General features: G+C 37.5%; 1 protein-coding gene across 7 annotated transcripts in view; it reads left to right on the top strand.

The window, feature by feature from the left end:
• TPK1 (thiamin pyrophosphokinase 1) overlaps positions 1-20,725 on the top strand; it is a 379,683-nt gene that overhangs the window by 293,602 nt on the left and 65,356 nt on the right. Inside the window, exon 9 of one of the 7 annotated variants that reach the window (XM_063606409.1) lies at positions 7,169-7,278. The exons of the other annotated variants lie outside the window; for them this stretch is intronic. Within the exon in view, the coding sequence (XP_063462479.1) occupies positions 7,169-7,278 (110 nt within the window). Of the gene's footprint in view, positions 1-7,168; positions 7,279-20,725 lie in introns of those variants that run through there. 7 annotated transcript variants of the gene reach the window in all.

The raw sequence follows: 20,725 nt of genomic DNA, 5'->3' as shown, positions 1-20,725 counted from the left end.
GATGTCTCCAGCTTTGTTCATTTTGCTTAAGAATGCCTTCGCTATTCAGGCTATTTGTTTGGTTCCATAAGAACTTTAAAATAGTGTTTTCTAATTCTGTGAAGAATATCATTGGTAGTCCAATAGGAATAGCATTGAATCTCTAAATTGCTTAGGACAGTATGGCCATTTTAACAATATTGATTCTTCCTATTTATGAGCATGCAATCTTTTTCCATTTGTTTCTGTCATCTCTGATTTCTTTGAGCAATGTTTTGTAATTCTCATTGGAGAGATCTTTTTATTTTTTATTTTATTATTATTGTACTTTAAGTTTTAGGGTACATGTGCACAATGTGCAGGTTAGTTACATATGTATACATGTGCCATGCTGGTGTGCTGCACCCATTAACTCGTCATTTAGCATTAGGTATATCTCCTAAAGCTATCCCTCCCCCCTCCCCCCACCCCACAACAGTTCCCAGAGTGTGATGTTCCCCTTCCTGTGTCCATGTGTTCTCATTGCTCAATTGCCACCTATGAGTGAGAATATACGGTGTTTGGTTTTTTTGTTCTTGCGATGGTTTACTGAGAATGATGATTTCCAGTTTCATCCATGTCCCTACAAAGGACATGAACTCATCATTTTTTATGGCTGCATCGTATTCCATGGTGTATATGTGCCACATTTTCTTAATCCAGTCTATCGTTGGACATTTGGGTTGGTTCCAAGTCTTTGCTATTGTGAATAGTGCCGCAATAAACATACGTGTGCATGTGTCTTTATAGCAGCATGATTTATAGTCCTTTGGGTATATACTCAGTAATGGGATGGCTGGGTCAAATGGTATTTCTAGTTCTAGATCCCTGAGGAATCGCCACACTGACTTCCACAATGGTTGAACTAGTTTACAGTCCCACCAACAGTGCAAAAGTGTTCCTATTTCTCCACATCGTCTCCAGCACCTGTTGTTTCCTGACTTTTTAATGATCACCATTCTAACTGGTGTGAGATGGTATCTCATTGTGGTTTTGATTTGCATTTCTCTGATAGCCAGTGATGGTGAGCATTTTTTCATGTGTTTTTTGGCTGCATAAATGTCTTCTTTTGAGAAGTGTCTGTTCATGTCCTTTGCCCACTTTTTGATGAGGTTGTTTGTTTTTTTTCTTGTAAATTTGTTGGAGTTCATTGTAGATTCTGGATATTAGCCCTTTGTCAGATGAGTAGGTTGCGAAAATTTTCTCCCATTGTGTAGGTTGCCTGTTCACTCTGATGGTAGTTTCTTTTGCTGTGCAGAAGCTCTTTAGTTTAATTAGATCCCATTTGTCAATTTTGGCTTTTGTTGCCATTGCTTTTAGTGTTTTAGACATGAAGTCCTTGCCCATGCCTATGTCCTGAGTGGTAATGCCTAGGTTTTCTTCTAGGGTTTTTATGGTTTTAGGTCTAACATTTAAGTCTTGAATCCATCTCGAATTAATTTTTGTAGAAGGTGTAAGGAAGGGATCCAGTTTCAGCTTTCTACATATGGCTAGCCAGTTTTCCCAGCACCATTTATTAAATAGGGAATCCTTTCCCCATTGCTTGTTTTTCTCAGGTTTGTCAAAGATCAGACAGTTGTAGATATGCAGCGTTATTTCTGAGGGCTCTGTTCTGTTCCATTGATCTATATCTCTGTTTTGGTACCAGTACCATGCTGTTTTGGTTACTGTAGACTTGTAGTATAGTTTGAAGTCAGGTAGTATGATGCCTCCAGCTTTGTTCTTTTGCCTTAGGATTGACTTGGTGATGCGGGCTCTCTTTTGGTTCCATATGAACTTTAAAGTAGTTTTTCCCAATTCTGTGAAGAAAGTCATTGGTAGCTTGATGGGGATGGCATTGGGTCTATAAATTACCTTGGGCAGTATGGCCATTTTCACGATATTGATTCTTCCTACCCATGAGCATGGAATGTTCTTCCATTTCTTTGTATCCTCTTTTATTTCATTGAGCAGTGGTTTGTAGTTCTCCCTGAAGAGGTCCTTCACATCCCTTGTAAGTTGGATTCCTAGGTATTTTATTCTCTTTGAAGCAATTGTGAATGGTTAGCTGTATTCCAAGCAAAAAACAAACAACCTTGTTAAAAAGTAGACAAAGGACATGAACTGACACTTTTCAAGAGAAGATATACATGTGGCCAACAAGCATATTAAAAAAATGCTGAACACCACTAATCATTAGAGAAATGCAAATCAAAACCACAGTGAGATACCATCTCACACCAGTTGGAATGACTATTATTAAAAGGTCAAAAAATAAAAGATGCTGGCAAGGTCACAGAAAAAAGGGAATGCTTTATACTCTGCTGAGGAAGGGTAAATTAGTTCAGCCATTGTGGAAAGCAGTGTGGAAATTCTTCAGAGAATTTAAAACAGAATTACTATTTGACCCAGTAATCTTATTTTTGAATAAATACCCAAAATAATATAAATATTTCTGTCATAAAGACACATGCATATGTTCATTGCAGCACTATTCACAATAGCAAAGACATGGAATCAACCTAAATGCCCATCAACAGTAGATTGGATAAAGAAAATGTGATAAATATACACCATGGAATACTACGCAGCCATAAAAAAGAACAAGATCATGTCTTTTGTGGGAACATGATGGATGGAGCTGGAGACCATTATCCTTAGCAAACTAACACAGGAACTGAAAACCAAATACCGCATATTCTTACTTATAAGTGGGAGCTAAATGATGAGAACTTATGAACACAAAGAAGGAAACAATAGACACTGATGTCTACTTGAAGCGGGAGGTGGGAAGTGGGAGAGGAGCAGAAAAGATAACTATTGTGTACTTGGCTTAGTACTTGAGTAATGAAATAATATGTAAAAGAAACCCCTATGACGTGTTTATTTATATAACCTTCATTATGTACCCCTAAACCTAAAAGAAAAGTTTTTTTTTAAAAAAAAAAGAAAATGTGGTACATATAAACCATGGAGCACTATGCAGCCATTAAGAAGAATGAGATCATGTCCTTTGCATTAACATGGATGGAGCTGGAGGTCATTATCCAAAGCAAACTAATGTAGGAACAGAAAACCAAATAACGCACGAAGTATTCTCACTTATAAGTGGGAGCTAAACAATGAGAATACATGAACACAAAGAGTGGAACAGTAGACACTGGGGCCCACTTGAGGGTGGGATTAGGGAGAGGATCAGAAAAAATACCTATCAGAGGCCATGCTTATTACCCAGGTGATAAAATAATCTGTATACCAAACCTTCATAAAATGAAGTTTACCTGTACAACAAACCTGACCATGTACCCCTGAACCTAAAATAAAAGTGAACAGTGAAAAATATGAAACAGAAAGATTCCTGAATGTCTTTTGATGGATTGTTAGGCCTGGTCTCTAAAAGATCCTTTCAGGGTTATCTGATTCTATAGGAAACTTAAGCCCTTCATTGTTTTTGATTATTTTGCAACTCTGTTTAGTTAGAAGCTAACTTGTAAGGGGCTGATTGTAATGTAAATTATTACTGTTTGTATAAGTCAAATGAGTTTTTGTTCTGTTAAAATGCAGTGGATTCTCACCCTATAGAATTGGCCAGTTTCCTATTCATTAGCAAACTCATGTCAGCATTCCCAATTATCTGTAGATGTGTCTGTCCTTTGTAGAGTCTCCTTGAAGCAGTTTTTTTTTTTATTTACACGTTTTCTCATTAATTAATGACTTAAATATCTGTCATGTTCATTTTATATTTGTTTGAGCCATTATTTTACCTTTTAAAAACTATTTGTTAACAAACCAAATTGCAGTCACTCATGATATTTTAAGGATCACAAGCTGTTGCGGTCTTTTTAAAAAAGTGTATTTTGTTATTGCAAAATACCATTTAACTTCCAAGTAGAGGTCAGGGGTAGCCCTGGAAACAAAGGGCTGATTATGTCACTTCCGTATTTGTGTACTGGGAAGAGGTCTCACAAAGAGCTATGCTATGCTATCTTTGTCTAAAAAGGATCATGGCCATGACTTTGAGCCAAGGTAAGCAAGAGGAATCAGACCAGTATGATCTTCTAGGAGGCAAGCATTGATTCTAGTTCTAGTAGACTAAGCTAGAAAGAAATGATATCTGTTTTTTTAAACATTTTTTGAGATATAATTCACATATCATACAATTCACTCATTGAACATGTATAGTCAATAGTATTTAGTAGGCCGGGCGTGGTGGCTCACGCCTGTAATCCCAGCACTTTGGGAGGCCGAGGCGGGCGGATCACGAGGTCAGGAGATCGAGACCACCCTGGCTAACCCGGTGAAACCCCGTCTCTACTAAAAATACAAAAAATTAGCTGGGCATGGTGGCGGGCGCCTGTAGTCCCAGCTACTCGGGAGGCTGGGGCAGGAGAATGGCCTGAACCCGGGAGGCGGAGCTTGCAGTGAGCCGAGATCACACCACTGAACTCCAGCCTGGGCGACAGAGCAAGACTCTGTCTCAAAAAAAAAAAAAAATTGGATTTAGTGTATTAAAATATGTGTACAGTCATCACCAGACAAATTTAGAAAGTTCATCTTTTCAAAAAGAAACCATGTATCCTTTAGCTGTCACCCTCACATCCCCCACATGCCTTTTTGCTCTAGCCCTAAGCAACTACTTCTCTATTTCCTATCTCTAGATATTCTAGTCTTTCATATGAATTGAATCATGTAATATAGGGATTTTTGTGACTGACTTCTTTCACTTAGCATAACATTTTAAGGTTCATCAATGTAGAAATTTGTCAGTATTTCATTCACTTATATGGCTGCATAATATTCCACCATATGGTTATGCCACATTTTATCTATTTGTCAATTAATGGGCATTTGAATTGTTTCCACCTTTTGCCTATTGCAAGTAATACTGCTATAGATACACATGTACAAATTTCTGTGTAGACATGTCTTCATTTTTGAGGGGTATATACCTAGGAGCAGAGTTTCTGGGCATTATTGTATCTTTATGTTTAATTGCTGAAGAACTTTCAGACTGTTTTTCAAAGGGACTACACCATTTTCTATTCCTACCAACAGCGTATGAGAGTTCCAATTTTGCCATGTCCTTGCCAACACTTATTTTTATCTCACTTTTTGATTCTAGCCAATCTGGCATGTGTGAAGTGATATCTCATTGTAGTTTTGATTTGCATTTCCCTGATGAATAATGATGTGGAATATATTTTCAAGTACTTCTTGGCCATTTGTATACCTTTCATGCAGATTCTTTAGCCATTTTTTAATTGAGCTATTTGTCTTTTAATCATTGAGTTGTTAGAGTTCTTTATGTATTCCAGATACAAGTCCCTTATCAGATATATGATCTGCAAATATTTTCTTCCATTTTGTGGGCTCTTTTTGCTTTCTTAATGGTGTTCTTTAAAGCAAAAAGAAAAACTTCTAATGTTGACAAAGTCTTATTTTTTTCACTTGTTACTTATGCTTTTTGCATCATATCTAAGAATTGGTTGTCAAATCCAATGTCATGAAAACTTATTCTTATATTTTCTTTTAAGAATTTACAGTTTTTATGCTTACATTTAAGTTCTGGATCTGTGTTGAATTAATTTTTATATTTAAGTAATTTTGTGTAAGTTATAGCTAGGATTCTAATAGAGATTGTGTTGATTCTGTAGAGTATTTTGGAGAGTATAACCATCTTAACAATGTTGTCTTCTAATCCATGAACATGGAATGCTTTTCATTTATTTAGATCTCATTTAATTTCTTTTCATGTTCTTTTTAAATAGTACAAGTTGTGTACTTCTTTTGTTACATTATTTAGTATTGTTGTTATGCTGTAGTGAATGGAATTCATTTTATTTTGGGTTTAATTCCAAGTGTATAGAAATACAATTGATTTCTGCAATTTATCTTCTATCCTGCAACCTTGCTGAACTTATTCCTTAAGACTAATGGATTTTTAGCAGATTTCTTAGGAGTTTCTATATACAAGATAACGATTTCTGCAAATAGAAGTACCTTTACTTCTTTTCAAATCTGGATGCATTTTCTTCCTTTTTCTTGCCAAATTGTCCTGGCTAGAACCTCAGGTACAATACTGAATAAAAGTGTTGAGAGTGTACATCTTTGTTATGTTCCTGATCTTAGGAAGAAAGCATCTAGTTTTCTGTTCTTAAGAATGATGTTAACTATGGGCTTTTCATAGATGTCCTTTATTAGATTAAGGGGGTTCTTTGCTATTTCCAGTTGTTGAGTGGTTATATCAGGAAAGTGTGTTGGATTTTGTATCTTTCTGCATCTGTTGAAATGAACATTTGATTTTAAAACTTCTATTGATATGTTTTACATTAATTGAATTTCAGATATTAAATCAAACTTGCATCCCTGGAATAAATCCCACTTGGTCATAATGTATCATTACTGTTATATGTTGCTGGCTTGGTTTCTGACTATGTTGTTGAGGATGTTTGCATCCATATTCCTAACAGGTATTGTTCTGTAGCTTTCTCTTCTTGTGATGTCTTTGTCTGGTTTTAGTATCAGGATAATACTGAGATTTGCTCTTCAAGTTGAGGTATTCAAGAGAGAAACTGGGGAAGTCAGCGAGGCAGCAGGAACAACCCAATTAAAGTAGAGTTGGCAGGCAAGATACAGAATGTGGGGTACGTGACATAGAGGGAATTTTACAGTGTAGAAAATTTTTTATGTTTGACAGTATATTTGAAGATAGATAAATAGAGAGATGACAGACAGACTTAGAATGGGTGTTGTTTGATAGGTAGATGAAAAAAATTGACAATATTTGTTAAAATTTTCATGATATAAGTTTTCAGATTTATCAGTTCCCTATTGCTGCTGTAACAAATTACCACAAACTTAGTGGCCTAAAACAACACAAAGTCATGATTTTACAGTTTGGAGGACAGTCAAAAATGAGTCTCATGAGACTAAAATACAAGCATTGGCAGAGCTTCATTGCTCCTGCAGGCTGCAAGAGGGAAGTTTTTTCTAACCCTTTCCAGCTTCTAAAGGCCACCCACACTTCTTGGCTCCTAACCCTTTCCTCCATCCTCCAGACTGGCAGCATAGCAGCTTCAAATCTCTCTCCCTCTTTTTCTGACCTCTCTTTCCGGTGTCACTTTTTTTTTTTTTTTTTCTGACTCTGAGTCTTCTGCCTTCTTCTTTTAAGGAACTTGTGACTACACTAGGACCACCTGGATAGCCAAGGATAATCCCGTCCCAAGACTAATCAGATTAATCAGACTTAATCACATCTGTAAAGTTCCTCTTGCCATGTAAGTAGCATATTGGCAGGTTCTGGGGATTACAATTGAGGACTTTTTAGTGGTCCATTATTCAGCCTACTATATTAGATAGTAATCCAGTGATTTTCTAAAATAATACTTCTTGAATACAATTATATGCCATTGAATCTGTACAATTGCTCTGAAAATCGATGTATAAAAACGGTATGTAATTGTATTCTATTTGAAAAACTTAGTGTTGTCATTCATCTTGCCTCAGGTAACTTGCAGTTAAGAATCAAGACATAAACAAAACAAATTTTGCAAGTAGGATTTATTTGATGCCCTCAACAGGGAATGAGGTCTACCTTTTCCATTCAATGTAGTTACTGTTCTCCAAAATTGTAGTAAGTAAGTTTTGCCACGTGTGTATTTTGATGCTTCAGAACCAGGAAGGAAGTCAGCAGGTTTACTTAGGCTAGAGCTCACTCTTCACTCTGTGGCAGGTTTTATCCAGTCTCTTCTTAGACATATGTTTCCCAGCCTTTTTGCATGTCTTTTCTTTTTTTAGCCTTTTTAAGTTGTACTTATACGAGAGACTGATACTTTATACCAATAACAGGCAGCAATCTGATGTGGAAATAAAATTCCCGAGACTCTAAAAACATGTGGCTGTAAAGGCAACAAGAAAGAGTCAAAACTTTCTCCCTCCTGTTTTTGTTGCCTTTCTGGCCGCATGTTATTAGAGTCTCAGGACTCTAAAGGTCCTTATTATCAATGACTTCTCTGAGCACACATACACCATTAAACTGCTGGTGGACTACTTACATGGCTATCACTCTTACTCCTCCCCCTTCCACACCCGCATATACCTACACTCTGATATAATACAAGTTTAGGTTTTTTATTACGTACGAGATTTGGTCAGTTGGGGATTACAGACCACAAAACTGCCACCTTTGATGAGTTCCGAGTATTAGCATTGAGGAATGATTGCACCAGTTGGCAATCGTGGGAAACTCTCGGACCTGGGTTTTATGAAGAAGGCAAAGTGTGGGGAGGGGGTTGATTAGCAGGAGATATTATTTGTCTATAGAGAAAAATACAGGGAAAAACAAGATTACTTTTTAGATTATGTCATTCTGAAGACTGTATAGTATTCTACTTGTAAGCAAATACTACATTTTCAGGCATATAAGACTAATGACACACAGCCAACTACAAACTGGGATTTAATAATATATTTCATTAACTCAGCTCCAGTTCCATTTTCTATGTTGTAGGATTTGAACCAGACACAAATGATTTCTCTTAAGTCCTTGCCCTTTTGTGATTCTGCTGAGAGCACAAGGAACCCACAATAATTTACCATATGCCATAGTTCATCCTGTTTTGTTTTTTTAAAAACTCGCAACAACCTGACACATTTGTTATGGTTGATTCTGGGCATTTAAATATGAAAACAATCAATGTGCATTTGTAGAGCATATGACAAGTGGGAATTTGTGTGCAGGCCAATTTTTCACTGACCTGCATTCAAGAACATTATTATAACCCAAGCTTGCCTCCCAAGTTGTTTAAATGAGTTGATTTCCCAGTATTTGTGTGGGCAGGTTGAGTGATGAGAATGACTTCAGTGTAAGCCCGACTCCCTTTCTATTTCCCCTCCTCTGGGTTTCAGTTTTGTGCTGATTCAGATGTGAGCTCTGTGCATTCAACCATCCAGTTAATACACTGAGACAAGAAAGCAATAACTTTTGGTGATTACATGAGTTGTAGAGAAAGAATCAAGGGGTGCAGGTGAATAAACTTTTGCTCTGGGAATGGCACACTGGATATAATTTTCTGCTGGTTCCAAATAACAATACTTTACATCTTGAATAAGTCTTTCATGTATCTCCTACCTGTTGTATCTCTATACTCATTCTCATTCTGGTATAATATCAACCTTTTTTAAATGTGAAGTATTATCATCCCCATTTTATAGATGAGAAAACAAGATGAGACACAAGATGCCAGATGAATTGTCTAAGTTCATATTTTCTAACCTAGTCCTCTATATACATAAAATGGATTCATCACTAGTTATTTACATAACCATTTTCAAAATCGTTGGATGTGGTAGTAGTGAAATAGCCTATTTCCAAGTCATTTTTCTAAATGACAATGAAATTTTTCTGAAATTGGGCCGGCTCAAAGACAAACAAGATAGCAAACATCTTAGCAGTTAAAATCAGGTTTCAGGCACCATCCAAGAGATTCCTTTCCACTCCATGAACCACAAGTGCACAAGCTAGTAGATTTGTAGTGTGTAATGTAAGTGTAACTTAGGCTTACTGTGATATCTGATTTCTAGGGTAATTATAAATTGTTAGCATTCATCGTGGTTCTCAAAGAATTTGTGGTAAGGATTCGAGGGAAGAAAAAAGATATATTTAGCATCCACAAAGGGGAATAAATGGTTAAAACAGTGTTTTTGAGTGTCTAAAGATTAAAGGGTGAAAAAGAACAGTGTTAATAGAGCTAGGAAGACAAGGCTGCAGGAGGTTTACACTGTATGCAGGCCTTTTTCAGCAGTGAGTCACCACTTTGTCCCCTAGATTGTTTGGAGATCAAACTGTAAAAAAACTAAAAATATTTGGAGAACACTAGGTTTAAATTAAAAGGAGGGGAGATCAAACTGGAGAAATGCCCATTATGGAGACCAAAATAGAAGTATCTGCATCAGAGACCTTTTACATATACCCATGTATCCCAAATAGTCAGTAGTGAAGTATTTGCATAGCTATATGCATATATAGCTATACTTCAAGGAAAATCAAGGCATAGGTTACATGGAGAGCAGGTAAATTCCCAAGCTAAAGGGGTGCGTCAGGGAATTATACAGTATTTTCTTTCCATTCCAGAGAAAAGAGTAGAATTGAACTAGCAAGAGAGGGTAAAGATCCTCTGGCTTTGAGAATATTATAAGAGTCAAAAACAAGAACAAATCCATGCCTTTTTAATTTTTTTTTTTTTGACTTCTAGCTTTAGGGTTCATGTGCAGGTTTGCTCTCTAGATAAATTACATGCTGGGGGGGTTGCTGTACATATTATTTTGTCATCCAGGTAGTAAGTATGGTACCCGATAGGCAGTTTTTCAATCCTCACCCTCCTCCCACCCGCCTCCCACCCTCTGCCCTCAAGTAGGCCGCGATGTCTCTGGTTCCCTTCTTTGTGTCCGTGTGTACTCAGTGTTAGCTCCCACTCAAATCAGTGCTTTAAACATCGTGACAAAAAAAAATCTCTGGAGATTATTGCATAATATATAACTTACCTTCTCTGTATGTAATTTATACCTTGAGTGTTCCTTAAAATGTAGCAGAAACAAAGTATGTATCTGTTTACTTCAATTCATAATGAGGAGGGAAGATGACAATAGGGTTCAAAGTCTGACTCTATAACTAATGAATTAAATGGTACTACAAGTAACATGGATTCTTCATATATACAAAGAGGACGGATTGATTGTATATATGATGATAGATGGTATCCAAGGTTTCTTTTGGTTTGAAAACCATGGCCGCTGAAGCCACAGAGAAGCGCGTGAGTCCAGATCCTGAATGTCAGGAGCTTGATATTCTAAGGAGGCATCCCTCTCCTCCTTACATTCCTGTGTGGCAGCAATGAACAGTCCCCATGAGAAGCTGTACTAGGATGAGACTCAGGGGACTTTTGCTTGGAAGCTGTGTCGGGATGACATCGCGTTGTGCATACCCGTCTCTTGTCAGTTTTATGAGATGTAGTTCACTGTATGACAGTGGCTTTGAACATTGTGGACGAAGACGTCCTATGGCATCACTACAGTTTATCATCTCCCGCTGAAGGTTCTCACTCTTCAGAAGTTCACAGCCAAGCGAGGACTGGGAAATTATTATTATTCCTCATTTACACTGAGACAGAGTTGAAGCTCCGGCCGCAGTCAATAAATCACTTTGATGATGATTCATTAGCCGTGTTGAGATCCCCCAGCCGCTGCAGCGCCAGCGTCACACTTGAGCTGTCTTCTCATCTTAATTGCAAGGTTTCGCTTCTGGAGAAGCACATCAGCCTTTGCCACTCACCTGTTTTCTGGACACATTTAATTTCAAATTAACAAGTTTTCCCTCGCAACTATCTATCTCTAAATCCGGTTTTTCGTGTGTGTGTGTGTGTGTGTGTGTGTGTGTGTGTGTGTGTGTGTGTGTGTCTTAATGTGCTTAGGAAAAAGGGAAAAACGTGTTTAGGAAAAAAGTGCGTGTGTGTCTTCATGTGCTTAGGAAAAAAGCAAGAATGCTTTCAGACTCTCTTTTCTTAAACAACTACAGATGATAACTAATTTTTATCTTAACCTTTAAGAAATTAGTTATGTGCAGTGTACAAGTGGAAAGTCTGCCAGGAGAGAGAAACAAATTGTGGACAATTGAAATCTGACATACAATTAAGAAAAATGTAAATTGAAACTTGTGGTGTTTTCACTAACTTGTATCCCACCAAATGCTGATTTTCTAGAGATAACAGTGAAGAGATGCCATTTCCTGCTGCATGGTACATGCCAACTACCATATAAATTTAATAAATAAGGCTCATTCCCTATAGGTGGGTGCAGTACCAAAGGGAGGAGAAGTCTGGCTTGTGCTTGTAGGACAAAGTGAATGAGGACAGAGATAGCTCTGGCTCCTCATCCCTTGCTGCTGCAATGATGATATAAGTATGAGCTCTATTCTCCCCTATCCTTACTATGTAGCTCTCTTTCTTTAAAATGAGTAACTTTGAACTAAACTATCTCAAAATCTTTTTCATCTCTAGCATTAGTCTTTCTTCTTTATTCTCAGTAATAGAATTGTACTATTTTATCCTCTCCTCCTGAGAGCCTATTAAAAGCATTTGAGGTCCAACACATATTCCATTTTCCCCATAATACCTGACCTCACCCCCTGGTATTCTCAGAATGTGTTCTCCCTTTAACGTCTCCCCCTGCACAAATGTTACTCATCTACAAGGGCCATTTCAGATCACATCCTTCATGAAGCTTTTATAACTAAATGCAATTTCTCTTTCCTTTGAATTCCTAAAGTATACCATGTAACTCTTCCATATAAATAGCATCATTATTTGTGCATATTTCTTATTCCCTTGACTAGAATGGATTTGCCTCAAGAATTTGGTGCTTGTCTTCTGTGTCCCCTCCTAGTCATCCAGAATAGTACCTTTGCATATTTTATGTAATTAACCACCTTTTTAAAATCAGCAAGTGCATTTTACCCACACGAATTCTGTAATGGGACACGGAACTAATTGTGCTATGGTAAAAAATGTTCAAGCAAGAGTTCTTTATTATAACTTTTAAAGCAATTAGAAGAATGAAGGATAAGTTCCATTTTAAGGGTAAAAATATTTGCAAACCCTGCCAGAAGTTGATATGGTTTAAAGTAATACGATCCAAAATGTGCCTATTACAAAAGAGGGTTTTTGAGTCTGAGTGAGTGTATGTGTGTGTGTCTCTGTGTGTGTCCAGACAGGGGCTTACCTAGGGAGTGGCAGTGGAGGAATTTTTGGAAATTATTGCCTTTCGGGGGATTTGGAGTTTTAAATGCATCCTCTGCTCCCCAGGATGTTTTTTTCTGACTCATTTCTTTACTGCTCTGAGCGTGAGTCAAGATCTAAAGCATTTCATTTAGATTCATTCTCCTTTTAGATGCTGAAAATTGTACAGAACTCTTATTTGAGAGCAGACATCATTGTAAAAACAAAGGCAAATGAAATTGGTTCTTGCATTATTGTGTCCTCATTCACGAAACTTGTAATATTTGCTTTGCAAAAAGAAAGAAAACAGAAAAATCTTAGTTCACCTTACTCAACTTTCCAACAGGCATTCGTAATGGTGTTACACGTATGTAAAAGGTGGGTTTATGTTTGTTCCAGTTATTTTGTATGTTTTATCTACATAACTAGGTTGTATACTCTTTTAGTTTGTAGGCCCTTCATGTTTTGCTCATTGTAGTTAGTAAATCCTTAATATTAGATGCTTAATTGGCATTGATTAATAATAGGATTTCTTATCAGGGTTGCTGCTTTTAACTATTCAGATCTTACACATTTCTCTGTCATTGTTAACTAGAAGAAGTAACTAAAGGGGTTACTTAGTCCTGGGAAACTGTCATATTTACAGATCAGTAAAAACAAAACAAAACAAAAAAAAAACAGCAGATCTTATATAAAAAACAAAAGGCAAAGTGAACGGTGAGCAGGCCAGGAAGAAGTTAGCCAAGAATTAAGCTATCATTGAAAGAGGGATTAATAAGTTGGATCTTATGTAAAAGAGATTAAAATTGTTGGATTTTTACTAAAGAAATGCATTGGTCACTCTTAAAAATGCAGAGGAGTAATAGCGTAGTAGGAACAGAAGCCAGATTTCTATTCATTAAGGAGGTGTTAAAAACATACTGAAAGCACAATGGCAGGAAATTAAACGTTTAAAAAGAAGTTTGTCAGTGATACGAGAAGATATATACATGTGAAGGCTTCATTATCAAGAAGGCCTTTATGTCCAAGATGAAAGGAGTCTATTTATGTTGAAAGATCAAAAGGACCAGGAAACTCCAGAGATCCAGGGAGAGATGGAAGAAACGGGGAAAGGATGGGTGAAGTGTGGAAGTGGTATTCCTCAAGATGGAAGATGGAATTCAGACTGGGGATGGGAGCCCTTTGAGAAAAGTGTGTTTAGCTCCACCTTTGAAAGTAGAGACAACGAAATGAGAGATGATGAGTTAGGTATGAAGGTGAAGACACTCAGAGATGACAGCACTGATAGGTGGCAAGAGTCTTTACCAAGACAGAGACCACAGCATCGGGGATAAGGCACTGGGTTAAGGGTAGGATTTAGAAAGTTTAAAATACTTATCAAGGAGAGTGGGTTACATTTTGAACCACAACATGGACTAAACTATGTTGAACATAAAGTATTTTTCAGTTCTGAATTTCCCTCCAGCAGAATTGTAGTAGGAAATAGTGGGCAGAGTGGACTGGAGGCCCTGACTGTGGGCAAGCCTGCCCTTGGGCAGCCGTTCTCAAGTGCCACAATATGTCTCAATCACTTGTCAATTAGGCCCCAAGTACTCTGTAACTAAGTGTAAGTACTCATGATTTTGACTGAGTTTTTAAAAACTCATTAAAGCAGATTAAAATTCACTCCTAAAATCATGCCTCTCACTGTCAATTTAGTATACTTCCTTGAACTGAAAAGAAACCTGTGGAGTTAGAATCAGCGTTATGGAAATTGTATGTGCTTTCCCCCTCATCTGAAGGTGACTCATGGATTCAGCTGCTGTTACAGATTTACCATTAATTGTTATGGCAGTCACAAATTATTTAGAGCTTCGTGGTTCAAGTTTTATAGTTAGCTGGGTTTTCTGTGTAATTTTTCTGATGAATTAATTTTTTTCTCTGAGACAAGGTCTCGCTCTCTCACCCAGGCTGGAGTGTGGTAGCACGATTATGGCTCACTGCAACATCTGCCTCCTAGGCTCAAGCAATCCTCCCACCTCAGCTCCCCAAGTAACTGGAACTAGAGGCATGTGCCACTATGCCCAGATAATTTTTTGTAGATATGTGATCTTGCTATGTGGCCCAAGCTGGTCTCAAAGTCCTAGCTTCAAACAATCCACCTGCCTTGGTCTCCCAAAAGTATTGGGATTACAGGCATGAGTCAGTGCCCTGGCCAAAAGAATGAATTTTTAATAAAGAAGGTATTGGGCAAAAATACAAAAAATTAGGCATGGTGGTGTGCACCTGTAGTTCCAGCTACTCGGGAGGCTGAAGTGGGAGGGTTGCCTGAGTCCAGGAGTTGGAGGCTGCAGTGAGCCATGATCATGCCCCTGCACACCAGCCTGGACGACAGAGTGAGACTCTATCTCTTTAAAAAGAAAACAAGAACGTATTGGCCGGGCGTGGTGGCTCATACCTGTAATCCCAGCACTTTCGGAGGCCGAGGTGGGTGGATCATGAGGTCGGGAGATCGAGACCATCCTGGCTAACACGGTGAAACCCCGTCTCTACTAAAAATACCAAAAATTAGCCAGGCATGGTGGCGGGCCCCTGTAGTCCCAGCTACTCGGGAGGCTGAGGCAGGAGAATGGTGTGAATCTGGGAGACGGAGCTTGCAGTGAGCCTAGATCGAGCCACTGCACTCCAGCCTGGGCGACAGAGTGAGACTCTGTCTCGAAAAAAAAAATAGAAAAAGAAAATAAAAAAAAAAAAAAGAAAAAAGGTATTGAATGGAAGAAGAAAATGAGAGTAGCGCATCAACAAATTTCTTGTACTTGTATCTAAGCAATCTAAAAATACAATAGGGGATAGAGGGGAGGTCACTTTGCCATGTCAGTCAGTATTTTCAAAAAAAATAGACAAGTTTTTAAACTAGAAGTCATCAAATATGTTTTGCATACACGATTTGTCAATAAAAAATGTCCCTTTGCTTGGTCTGGTCCTGGGTCCTTTTCTTCTTTTTATCTGTAAATTCTCCCTAAATGATCTTACCATGACCCATGACTTTAAATACATCTAAATGCCATTGTTTCTCAAATACATAGTTCCCTTCCTGCCCTCTCTGACTATTCCATTTGTACCAAGATTCCTGGGATGTAAGCTCACTAGAGCATAGAAACTTCATCTGCTTTGTTAACAACTTATCTCTAGTGCCCTCAAGAGCACTGAGTTGTTCAGTAAATCTTTGTTGAATGAATGCCTAAAAACCTTGTCTAACCCAGTGACCATAGACGACAACCTGATTTTTGCCTCACCTGTTCTGTTTTCCCCATGTCAGTAAACCACCATCTACCCAACAGCTCAAACCAAAATCCTTAAACTCATTCTTCCCTTTTCTCCATCTCCTAGTCCCATCCTAGTCTAGGTGATCTCTACCATGGAATCCTGCAGTGGTCTCCTTCCTTATTGATCACTTTGTCTAATCATTCTTTGCAAAACAACCAGAGCAACCTTTTTGAAGCCAAAATAAAACTTACGTCACTCCCCAGTTTGGCACCCTCTAATGGCTTTCCTTCACATTTAGCATAAAAGCCACACTCTTGCCTGCATCTCATGACCTGGTTTGTTCTCTCTTCCCCAGCCTGGGTGCCAGTTTCCCTTCACTCACTTAACTCTAGTCTCAGTGACCTTTCAGTTTCTGCCTTAGGCCTTTGTACCTGCTTTTCCTTCTGCCTGGAATACCATTTTTCCTGTCTTTCAGTGGATGTCCCACATTGTATTTTTTGAGTCTTAGCTTAGATGTTACTTCTTTAAGGAGGTTGTTTCTAATAACCAGATCTGCATTAGCATGACCAACCCACCAACAAAGCTTCTCCAGCACATCACCGTGTTTTGTTTTCTTTATTGCAATCATCAATGTCTGAAATTATTGAATGAGATTATTGAGTGTCTTTAAAAGCAGAAGTTGGGTCTCAGTCGGTCATTTCTATACCTGCCAAAACACAATCACATGCCTTAGACACAAATGGATCATCATAAAGTTTGGAAGGAAGACGGAGCGGGCTTTAAATATTGGTTCTGCTACTTGCTAGGTATGTGACCTTGTGTTTCACCTCTCTAAGTTATATTTTCTCATCTGTAAAACAAATAATGATAGAGAAAATAATAACTCTTCATAGGAATGTTGAAAGGACTAAATGAGATAGAGCATGTCCAGTGCTTGGCACACAGTGTAAGTAGTGGATGTTGTTACGGTGATGATTTTTATGGATACCCAAAATGTCAATCCCAATAGAATCCAAGAGTAGCCCATCTTAAGTGACTATCTGAGAGTCTAATATTGGTGACATTCTATAATATTGACTGTCATAGAGCCAATAAATAAATATTGTACCAAAAACTTAGCTGTGAATTTAGGCCTATATTCTTAATTAAGAAAAAGGTAACAGTGGAAAATCACTTCTGAGTCTTATAAATAGGAAATTGGATTTCCTAATGGGTAATTTAAAATACTTTGGGAGCATAAATACACCTGGAGCACTCAAGCTATAAGTTGGTGACTCAAAAACAAGGGCACAGAATCTTGAAATAAGCAACAGCAAATGAGCACTTAAGCACTTAAAGAGCAAATTGCACAAAATAAATTAATTCATTTAAATATGCATGAATCTTCTGAGTGGGGAATATGCTGAAATGGTGCTGAATGATTTCTTTTGTTACGTGTGTTCAGAAGTATTAATAATGCCTCACTTTGTGCTTTATACCTTTGAGGAGAACAAATCCCACAATCTTTTGCCTTTATAAATTGTTTTTAAAGTAATGGATTCTAAAACAGGAAATTCTAATCAAAGTATACACTGGTCACATTGATTTGGAAAAGTGGATAGGAAGTTTATCAGAGGATAGATGGATCCCTGAGAGAATGAAAAGTAGTTCTGATTACATCGTTAAAAAAAAAAAAAGTGAGGGTTGCCTTTGGGGAGGCTGATATTATTTTGCAGAAACTTCTTAAAAGTTAGAAACTTGCTGACCTTTTGCCTAAAATACATGCTAACATTTAACCAACCTCGCGGATACTGTGTGGCACAGCAATGTAAGTTCTAAGAATCAATATACTCAATTGTAGACCATAGTGTACGTTCAGGATATTTATCAGAATTACTAACTCAGTTATTTCAGCTCTCATCAGATCTCTTAATTTTCATTCTGGGCAGCACAAACACTAAAAATCTTGGTATTTTATGTCCTTGCATACTTAAAAACCAACTTTATGCTTACATAATTGAAGAAATAAAGAAAAAGGACCAGGGGAGGAGGCAGACATAATAGAAGCAGAAACAAACTCTCAATAAAAGGACTATAAGATGCAAAGCTATGCTCTCTTTGATCTTTTTAAGGAGAAGGATTTAAGGAAATTCCGATTTGCCCTGCACATGGTGATGGCTAGGGAGCTTCCTTCCTTGGCCACATTTCGTCTTTGATGCCAAGGCAGTGAAGGGGAGCTTGGCAGCAGAGCAAGAGCTGGAACCGAAGAGACCTCAACTGTGGAGTGGATGGAGCTGAGAAAAGGATTTGGCAGCCCTGCCTGAGAACAGAAATAATCAAAAGAATTGCCAAGAACCATAAAACAAGAAGGGTAGGGATATGAGCTACACTGATTTGGTTTTCTGAACATGGAAAAATATTAAATCTATTCGCAGTCTGTTATTATGCTCATGTATTTCTATGAGTTTGTTATTACAGTAATTTCTATTTTGCCTTAGGGCTATGAATAGGATCAAGACAGATAAGTTTTGTTGTTGTTTGTTAAGTCTGGAAAAACACATGCTTGCTCACACAGGATTTAAATATGTGTAACTTATGTATAAATGCATATATCCCCATAGTTGAATATTTCCATTGATGCCAAAAGTTCATTATTTTTTTCTTTCGGGATGCAGTGATATGTCACAATTACAAATAATCTTAGAAATCTTTTGGAGCACTGTGGAAAGAAACAGGAGCACGTTCTGGGAACGTGGTGCAGCATTTGCAGAGTATGTCCTGATGGGTAAGGGGTATGTACATCACTGGCATAGCAAGTAGAGGTGGTGGAAAGGTGACAGGCATGCTAGAAGTATTGGCGGGATCAGCTCATGTAGGACCCTGCGTACCGTAACACTATGTTTGGATTTACTCTATAGGTAACGGGGAAAGGTTGTAAGCCGGGATGTGGGGAAATGCTCACCTCTGCGTTTAACAAAGATGCCTCTGGAATCAGGTACAAGTTGTATTACAGAAAGATACAGTAAATAGATTTTTTGTTCCTTTTTAAAATCAGACCATATAGTAAACTAGAACCTTATCTCAGTTACCTGAATAAACACTCAAAAAAAGTATTTCTTAACTCATTCTAAAAAGAAAAATCTATTGAGCACAATTTTTAAAACTTTTGGCTACATTAAATGTATTATCATCTTTTTCAATATGTATCATTTACCTTTAAAATTCCAAATTCACCTTCTGTGTCTGCTTACATGGAAGGGAGTATAAGGATGTTCTGTCTTCAAGGTTATGATTTGTGGAATTACTTGGTTGTTCCCAACAAACAAAATTGCAAATGTCTCTTCTCCTTGTGGGATGTGGTAAGACTTCATTTCTGTAATATATTCTGTGCTATTGTTCTGACCAAACCTGATGACCCAACGATCTTTTGTTTAAGGTGAAGTGATGTATTTTAAAGTCCAGATGTACCACAAATGAAGTTCTTTAGACATTAGAAAAATGTCACAATTACATACTCACCAACTACTCACCCACCTGACTGCATTTTACACTGCCTGTTACTGTTGCTAGAAGGATTATGCTTACAGGTAGAATTCACAGAGCACCTACATGAAATGAGTTAGTATGTACTTATGTAGGTACTAACTGTTCAATGATGCTTCTTTAAGAAGATATATCCTGTAATAAACTGAAAAGCAGGATCTTCAAGAACTTTCAGTATGAAATATTTTCCATCCACTGTTATGCTTCTAGTGATTAACTTGCCTTTTTAATAGCTCTGTGAGATGTTTTTCTAATCAGTGCACATGAGCTGTCATCAAAACTAGAATTCCTAATTCTGAGCCAAAACAGTTGGAGACCAACCAAATCAGGACCTTTAATAAGGCTTATAAGGAAAAACCATCAATCATTCATTCCCTCTCCCTGGCTTTGCATACATTATTGAAAAATTTTATCAAATTTTTTTATACTAAAAAGCCTTTTATGACATTTGAATGTTATACATACTAGCATGTAGTATTATCTAATCAAAATTTGATTTGCAAGGGTGAATCAGCTAATATATTCATAATTTTAATCCTGTTAACAACTCTGAAATTGGCTGATAATTACCTTAGGATTAGAGACTCTAATTTGTACATGGGCAATGTGTTTCCAGTCACCAGCTAATGTAATAACAATAATAAATTATACTTCTATCTTCATTGGGAGTGTGATGGACAGCTGAATTAGGATATTTCCACTGGAACTGAATATCAAACTTTTCCCCTAAATATTAAAGCCTTGTAAAGTTTCTGAACATTCAAGGCCACGTTTAGCGCTGTGCTAGTCAAGGCTTATCATGTTCCCAGTGGTTTTAATTCAGTTAAAATCTGTGCCTCAGTCTTATCAGCATCACTATCACTGTCAGCAGAGTTTCCTCAGTGCAGCGCCAAACAAAACTGCCTCATAAACCACATGAAAGCCAAAAACTTGGCCATGTAGCTTTACCTGCATTTATAGCAGGCATCCATCTAATTCACATTGTCAGAGAGGCCTCATATAGAAAATTCCGTTGCCCCAAAATATTTCTAATGATGTGTTTTAAATCTATGCAATAAGAGTAAATTAATGATGTTAAGCCAAAGGATTTTAAACTCCTTCTTAAACTGCAGAAGGCTTTGCTTACCAAACTTTACTTAGAATCTTAAAGCATAAAGATAGATAAGCAACTGTTTCGTCTGAAGTATAAT

The sequence above is a fragment of the Pan paniscus genome, chromosome 6, assembly GCF_029289425.2.
Source record: "Pan paniscus chromosome 6, NHGRI_mPanPan1-v2.0_pri, whole genome shotgun sequence".
NCBI classification, from domain to species: Eukaryota; Metazoa; Chordata; class Mammalia; order Primates; family Hominidae; genus Pan; species Pan paniscus.
This window is presented reverse-complemented; position numbering and strand designations above follow the sequence as displayed.